This window comes from Neolamprologus multifasciatus, chromosome 7 (assembly GCF_963576455.1).
Source record: "Neolamprologus multifasciatus chromosome 7, fNeoMul1.2, whole genome shotgun sequence".
In the NCBI taxonomy this organism is placed as follows: Eukaryota; Metazoa; Chordata; class Actinopteri; order Cichliformes; family Cichlidae; genus Neolamprologus; species Neolamprologus multifasciatus.
Window position 1 is genome coordinate 40931143 of NC_140445.1, and position 7995 is coordinate 40939137.

The following is a 7995-nucleotide window of genomic DNA, read 5'->3' on the forward strand; positions in this document are numbered from 1 at the left end:
TTCAAATTTAAGGTTTTTAAATAAAAATAAATAATATAGTGACAAGACTGCCAGTTTCTGGAATATTGCCTCAGGAAACATGGCAAAAGGCATCAGAATTGATTTAAACAATTCAAACCAAAGTCATTTATTGACAAATTTCTAGTCATAAACAGCAGAGACACAACATTAACACCTGCAAGGTAAAGACAAGTCCATCAACCATCACTAGCTTAAGAAACCCAATTCAAAAGAGCTAGTCCCAGATCTTCAGTAGACAGTGTGAGGAGCAAACATGTAGCTGGTGTATGGGAATAGCGGCACAGACAAACCAAGAGATTCTGTGGCGGTGTAGCGGGTTTGGGCAAAAGCCGCTCTTCCTTTGTGGTAGCGTGAACGGGAACTTATGGAGTAGACTGGCTCCAGACCAGACACGTCACTGAAAACTGGCTTGTTTTCGTCATTGTTGATGCCAGATTGAGTGTTAAACTGTGTAGGTCCTGTCTGATACTGACCCGCTGCATATCTGTCCAAACCTCCTCCCGGAGACCCATACTGACCTGCTGCAAAGCCAACTGCTGGAGCTCCATACTGACCCACTGTATAGCCCAGTGAACCAGCTGCGGGAGCATCATACAAGGTATATGGAGGACGGCTCTGTACTCCATAACCACTACTAATATGTTCTGGTGCTTTGTCAGAGTCGCTCCCCGTTCCCCTGAATGTATACCAAGGAAGAGTTTGTGGTGTCTCAGCACTGTTCAGTCCCAGCCCTAGAAGAGAAATTAATGGAAGGTAAGACTTAGCCAATACATTTAAGTTCCCATTAACTTTAACTGGTCAATCATTTAAGTTTAGTCTCTCTTACTCTTACCTTTTCCCACAGGTGCACAAGTGATGCTTCCAGTGAGACATAATAGCCACAACAACCTGCAGACCATGTTGTTTAAAAAATAAAATAAAAATGATATGTACACATCATCCAATCCACACCCATAAATGCACCCTTCCTATGAAGCATCACTGCACATGAACCGTTTTTCAAATTTCTGAATTTAATGCAGACACTGCTGGATTATGGCACTCTTTTTTTAGATGTTTTAAAGCATCACTTACCTCATTTTGCTGTAGAGTAAGGTATTTCAACCTCCCCAAGAGCCTGTAACAGGATCACAAAAAATAATAAGATGCATAACAGACCAATAACTGCACTGCACTGCACTGCCACCACTGTACCTTATTGCAACAGGAGCTTCCACATACTGACTAGAAACAACAAGAGCTGATTTTATATGATCTTTGCTGCAGAGGGGACTGATTGCTCAGTGGTAACAGCTGCCTGTGTAGTTAATTGGAAACAGGTAGCTTCTCATTTGTGGAAATGTCCCCATGTTTCCCTCCCTTCCCTTGTATTCTACCATCTTAAGTCTTTCCACCAAATTTTGTCCTCTTAAAGTCTCTAAACCTTTCATCACCAACACAGTTTTGATCCATCCTTCTCACAGCTTCAAATCAGACCAGATGCATTTCACGAGGTAGCATTTAGAGTTTCAATAAAATTTTAGGAAATAATAAAATACTTATTAAAAATACTATGTATTTCATTCTTTGTGTCAAATTTCTCATTATCTTTGATTATGTATGTGTGTGTGTGGGGTGGGGGGGGGGGGGGGAGAATCTGAATTAATATCTTTTCCATTTAGTAACTGAATTGTTTTCCAAAATTTTAAGGGAGTGTTTACATTTTCTGAGATAAAATATGCAGCCTTTGCATTTATTATTGTCACAATGCATTTATTGCAGAGCTCTATAAAGCATTTCCAATCTGAGCTAGGATCTGTTTTTCTGGTTTTGGCTCACACCACTTTACGCTCATGAAGTCACTTTATAAGATCTTGAGTGAACCAGGTATTTTTATGACCTTAAAATCTCTATTTTTTTAATGGAACATGTTTATCAATGATTTTAATGAAACCTTTATAGAAAAATTCCCATAAATTTTTCACATTTGGAATAAGATAAAGCTTATCCCAGCCAAAAACATGTACAACATTTACAAATCCCCACACCGTGTGTACACAGTGTGCACCGTGCAGCAGGCAGTCTATACTCTGCAGCACACAGTTCTTGAAGATCACGGCAGAAGTATTACAACAGAAGCAGATTCCTCTTAGTTAAATTATCATTTTTGTCTTCTTTGAATTTTTTCTTCTCAATTTCAGTGTAGACAGAGAAAAGTAAGAATCTGAAAAGGGGAAACAAGTGAGATCACACTGCTCGCTCTGTCCCAAATGTAAATCAGGCCCAAGTGTGCTGAGGGGGCCTTCAGTTACTGTGGTCCTGATCTTTGGAACGTGCAACCTGGCTTGCCTGAAGGCGTTATTGTAGATCAATGTAGTTTTGTCACTTTTTATTGACACATTCCTACTGCTTGCTAAGCACACGACAACCCCATATTCTGAACACAATGAACAATGTGCCGTCACTTGGCTGCGCATTAGAGTAGCTCTATATCACCACTTTAATGATTGATGATGGTCTTCTTACAACAGTGTTGCCCTTCACTTTTTTATTTTCTTTATTTTATGTTCTTTATAGATAATTTCATTACCATTTGATAATGTCTCTGGTGTAGGTGTCATATAGGTCATTTTCTGTGGGAGAAAAGTGATATGATCTGTGAAACACCTCTTTTAGATTGGTCAGATGCTGCCAACACCACACCTTTCATGTGAGTATTCTCTGGGTTAACCTAGTTTGTAGATAGCCATGTTTCTATGACCATTTATCCTGATCAACATTGTTAGGGTAATGGAAAAATATTCTGGATATGTTGAACTTGCTTCGTAGTGTAGGTCCCAGATGTCAGAATAAACGTATCTAGTTTAGTCTTTCACCACACTCTTTGTCCAGGTTTCCTGCTATGACCTTTTAAAATCCAGTAGATGTTGTTACTGAACACCAATACAGTCTATTAAAATAGTGCCTCATTTACTGACCTCCCAGCCCATTGTTCCTTCACTGGGCTGATTTCAGTCATTATGCAATGTACTGTTTATAAAATTGGGGAAACCTGCAGTCAGCTGAGACTGAAGAAGTCACTCGGATGAGTGACGAAACATTTCTCCCACAAAACGATTTGTCCAGATGAACAGAATCAACTTTTCGTGACTCATTTACATTAGTTTCTAGCTCTGCTAAAATCAACGTGATGGACTGCGGCCATGAATGCTGAGCCAAACCACGCTGAAGTCACCCCCTAAAATTGTTTGCTAAGGTACATTTTTCAAGCAGGAAGTTAATGGGTGTTTCTGTTTCTTTGAGTTGTTCAGTGTTTCCAGAGAGAAATATAACCATAAATGTTACTCAGTATATACTGAGTGTGATCTCTTTAATAACAAAAAAAAAACAAAAACAAAACTATGGCCTTTGGGATTGCTTCTTTATTGCTTCGGGGTGACTGTGGCTCAGGGGATTGGGAAGCTCATCTGTAACCGGAAGGTTTGGATTTTAGGCTATATGTCTATTTCTTCTACCTCTGTTGTCTCTGTCTGTCCTTTCCAGCTTGTTCTCCTTCATCTTGCTTTGTATTTCACCTTCTCCTGTTACACCATTCATATCTACATCTGCTGTGTCTCCATCCATTCTCATTGTGTGAGGAAAACTAATGACTTTGAGGGGACCCAGTGGGATGAACCATTTTTCAATTACACAATATATTCATATTGTGTAATTGAAAAATGTATTTCATATTAATTGTTTCTACACTTGCACAAAGGGTTAATGCTAGCCTAGGGTTTTTAGCAGGTCCCCGAGGTCATGTGACCAGGGCTTGCTTGCTGTCCAACACACAAGGCTGAAAACAAAAGGCGACAAAGCTTTTGGAACTGTGGCCCCCAGATTGTGGAACTCTCTCCCTTTGAGCCTGAGATCTGTGGACTCAGTGGTCACTTTAAAAAAACAGCTAAAAACTCATCTTTTTAAACTTGCTTTTGGTTGATTTTTATTTTTAGGTTTTAGCTTCTGTGAAGCACTTTGTGATTTTTATCTTGAAAGGTGCTATATAAATAAAGTTTTACTTACTTACTTTACTTTAATAAACAGCATTATTATATGCAAAACTAGGGTCTCACTAGGGGTGGGAAGAGATTATTTTAGGATGGCACATGCCACCTATTGCCACCACAGAAGATCCGCCCCTGCTTTGAGCAAGCACAATCCATAGTCCATAGCCTAAGCCAGCCTTGCATCAGCACAGTTACCACTACCATCTGTTCAATGCCACACTTAAATTGCACTGATGAATTTAACCAACCAACTGAAAAGCTGGGTGACTTGTAACTGATAACCTCTTTGTATTTTCAGTGCTTTCAGCAAAACCTACAGATTCAGTCATTACTTTTCAGATTTCAGATTTTTCTATTTAAATAAAACTTTCACACATTCTGAATACACATTTGCAGATTTCTGTACACATTCACAAATCACTGAACAGATGTATTCACGCATTTACAAATGTGATTATATACACATAGATCTGAAAATGCACAAAGAGATCTAAATACATGTGTATAGTTCTGAGAGCACACACACACACACACACACATACACACACACACACAGATTTCAATAGGCACACACAAATCTTTACAAAATACACACATGCAGACTAAGATAGGCTCACACAAAAATCCTTTTGCTACAACAGTAGTCCCATAAAGGTCAGCATTTAGACACAGCCTTCAGATATTAATAGTTATAGTACTAAGTAGTAATGGAAGCTGAAGTTCCAGCATATTTGTCAAAAAACATCAACACACTGCTTCAGAAACACTATGCCAGGGCTTTGTTAGTCTGAACAGTCACATGATCAATGACGTCCGAAGCTTAATTCAGCACGTCACTACCTCAGTACCAGATTCAGCGGTTTATAAGGAATTGAATCATTAGCAGGATTTGTGCTGTGTTTGGGTGATTTTGTGCGAGAGGGAGCGAACCAGTGTGCGTCATAATTAGAGCCAGGAAAAGAGGACGCTCTGCCTGTGCCTAAATAAAAACCAGTTCATCAGCAGGTATGTGCTCCCAGGTATAAAATGTGCTCCCAGGTATAAAATGTACATAAGGAATACACTATAGGTTACAATTATGGAAGTTACAGTATCCATCCATCCGCTTATCCTTTTCAGGGTTGCAGAGGACACTGGAGCCTATTCCAGCTGTCATAGGGCGAGGTACACCCTGGACAGGTCGCCAGTCTGGCTAACACACAGGGACAGACAACCATTCGCACTCACATTCACTCCTATGGGCAGTTTGGATTAACCAGTCCCCACTAACTGCATGTCTTTGGACGGTGGGAGGAAGCCAGAGTACCCAGAGAGAACCCACGCAAACACGGGGAGAACATGCAAACTCCACACAGAAAGATAGTGGAATTGAACTCAGAACCTTCTTACTGTGCAGCAACAGTGCTAACCACCGTGCCACCGTGGATGCTATAGTATACTATGAATAAACATACCTGTCCAATTGTTAATTACATAATCACGTGGAGGCAGGGACTGCTAACCTATTATAAGATTGTGTTGTGCATTGTTATATATAGTGTATTTTAGTTTTAGTTTAAAAAAAAACATCAAAACATCACAAGCAAAAGGAAAACAAACCATGGCACATGTTTAAACAAGGAAGGTTTATTTGTCTGAATTATTTATTATTAAAATAGACATAAGATAATTTTTTCACCCCCAAAAAACAGATTCAAAGCACTATAGCTCTGTAGAGTGGGCAGTCATAACGAAGCAGTTCATTATACGTTTTCGATTCAAGCTGCTCTTCATATTTCTGGCCACCAGATGTCCCTAAAGAGGACTGTGTTAAAAAGCTTTGAGTGATGAACTGTTTTTCAATACAAACTGCCTTAAACCTCAAATTCTGTTTTGTAATACAGAGCTAAGGTGGTTCTCTGGTCCATGTATCAGTGTAAATAAATGGATCGTCAATTATAAGGGTAAAGGCGAAGTGAGGGAACTGAGAAGCCGGCTGTTTGCAATTAACTTCAAAGGCAGCTGCTATCACTAAGCAATCAGCTCCTGCTGCACTGAGGATCATATAAAAGCAGCTTCTGTAGGTTGCAACAACTAAGGAGAAGTTCTTGGTACAAGTAACAGGGTTGGTAGAAGCTATGAGTTTGTGGCTGGGATTATTGCTATATTATGGTTGACCACGGTTTCTCCATTTTTGTCTTAGTACAGGCTCTCAGGGGCAGGTCAGAACTCAAACTGCAGCAGAATGAGGTGAGTAATTATGTTTAAGTCTAAAGCTAAGTTTTAAAGGGCCTGTCTGTCAAGATAAATGGGTACTAAGGCAGTGAGGGTAAATGGCTAAATATTGGCTTAAACCTTATGTTCTGAAATGACTGTTTCTAGGGTTTTGTGGATTTCATGTCTGCTGTTTGGAAGCATCATCTGTGTTCCTGTAGAATATGGTATGATAACACTAACAAAATTGAGAAAGCTAAACAAAGTTAAGTGGCATCGAATACATTCTGGCTCTTGCCTTGTTTCTCCTCAGATAATGGATTTGATATGGAATATGACGATATGGACACATACCCCATGCAGGAGGCAAACGGCAGCGATGCAAACGACGGCTATGCCCAGGCGAACGGCGGCTATGCAAACGACGGCTATGCCCAGGCGAACGGCGGCTATGCAAACGACGGCTATGCCCAGGCGAACGGCGGCTATGCAAACGACGGCTATGCCCAGGCGAACGGCGGCTATGCAAACGACGGCTATGCCCAGGCGAACGGCGGCTATGCAAACGACGGCTATGCCCAGGCGAACGGCGGCTATGCAAACGACGGCTATGCCCAGGCGAACGGCGGCTATGCAAACGACGGCTATGCCCAGGCGAACGGCGGCTATGCAAACGACGGCTATGCCCAGGCGAACGGCGGCTATGCAAACGACGGCTATGCCCAGGCGAACGGCGGCTATGCAAACGACGGCTATGCCCAGGCGAACGGCGGCTATGCAAACGACGGCTATGCCCAGGCGAACGGCGGCTATGCAAACGACGGCTATGCCCAGGCGAACGGCGGCTATGCAAACGGCGGCGATGCCCAGGCGAACGGCGGCTATGCCAACGACGGCTATGCCAACGGCGGCGATGCCCAGGCGAACGGCGGCTATGCCAACGACGGCTATGCCAACGGCGGCGATGCCCAGGCGAACGGCGGCTATGCAAACGACGGCTATGCCAACGGCGGCGATGCCCAGGCGAACGGCGGCTATGCAAACGACGGCTATGCAAGTCCTCGTAGTTACCGGAGTAACAAGGTGGTTGGGGATGACTGGTTCACTAGTGGCTATACAGGGGGGGACAGTGTTTACACTGATGCCAGTGGTGAGGAAAACAAGCCTGTTTTTAGTGACGTGTCTGGTCTGGAACCAGTCTACACTACTGGCTCTCGTTCACGCTACCAAAGAGGAAGAGCAGTGTTTGCCCAAACCCGCTACACCCCCACAGAGTCTGTTGGCTTACCTATGCCGCTATTCCCATACACCAGCTACACACTTTCTTGACATGCAATCTTCAAACTCCAGTCAAAGCTGCCTATTAACTCTTGGTGAGTTCAATTACTCTTGGCTTTTCATTTGAGTGGTGTGAATGATAACTGGTTGATTAACTTGTCTGCTCTGCTTCTATTCTCAGGTATGTCCAATGACTCTTTGCCCAGTTGCCAAAATACTTAATAAATTGCTTTAAACTTAAACGATGCCACTTATTTCCTCCTAAGCTGGTGTTTAACAGTTTAAGAGTTAATTGCATATAGATGCATGTTTGACAGTTCTGAAAGTTTGCCAAAAAAAAAAATCAGGTATTGATATCCAAGCAGAAGGCTTTTTACAATAAAGAATGATAATCACTTTTTTTTTTTTTTGGAAAGTCCATTTAAACTTTGAATATAGTCTTTAGAAAGCTGCTTCGTTTAGCATTTAGACATGTGGT

At 41.8% G+C, this 7995-nt stretch overlaps 2 protein-coding genes across 4 annotated transcripts; one reads left to right on the top strand and one right to left on the bottom strand.

The window, feature by feature from the left end:
- Positions 1–111: 111 nt before the first annotated feature.
- On the bottom strand, positions 112–1280 carry LOC146514920 (uncharacterized). Of its 2 annotated transcripts, none has more exons than XM_085167450.1 (4): positions 1216–1280; positions 1096–1138; positions 854–909; positions 112–752 (listed from the first exon to the last, which is right to left on the bottom strand). In XM_085167450.1, exons 2-4 carry the CDS (start codon positions 1098–1100, stop codon positions 250–252), a joined length of 564 nt encoding a protein of 187 aa, XP_085023576.1. In that variant the 5' UTR covers positions 1101–1138; positions 1216–1280; the 3' UTR covers positions 112–249. The 2 variants fall into 2 exon arrangements, with proteins under 2 accessions (XP_085023576.1, XP_085023575.1); XM_085167449.1 differs by having other exon boundaries at positions 854–924; positions 1216–1269.
- A 4860-nt stretch (positions 1281–6140) lies between these two features.
- Positions 6141–7759, top strand: LOC146514921 (uncharacterized). 2 transcript variants are annotated; one of them, XM_085165709.1, is made up of 6 exons: positions 6141–6275; positions 6408–6466; positions 6553–6605; positions 6657–6673; positions 7088–7612; positions 7699–7759. In XM_085165709.1, the coding sequence occupies exons 1-5, from the start codon at positions 6271–6273 to the stop codon at positions 7566–7568; spliced, it is 615 nt and encodes a 204-aa protein (XP_085021835.1). In that variant the 5' UTR covers positions 6141–6270; the 3' UTR covers positions 7569–7612; positions 7699–7759. The 2 variants fall into 2 exon arrangements, with proteins under 2 accessions (XP_085021835.1, XP_085021834.1); XM_085165708.1 differs by lacking the exon at positions 6657–6673 and adding an exon at positions 7017–7033.
- Positions 7760–7995: the final 236 nt, after the last annotated feature.

What these genes read in the sequence shown, in the direction of transcription:
- LOC146514920 (XM_085167449.1), bottom strand. An exon ending in TTGTGCACCTGTGGGAAAAG is followed by an intron (nt 753 to 853) that starts GTAAGAGTAAGA and finishes TTTCTCTTCTAG; the next exon opens with GGCTGGGACTGAACAGTGCT.
- LOC146514921 (XM_085165709.1), top strand. An exon ending in CTGTGTTCCTGTAGAATATG is followed by an intron (nt 6,467 to 6,552) that starts GTATGATAACAC and finishes GTTTCTCCTCAG; the next exon opens with ATAATGGATTTGATATGGAA.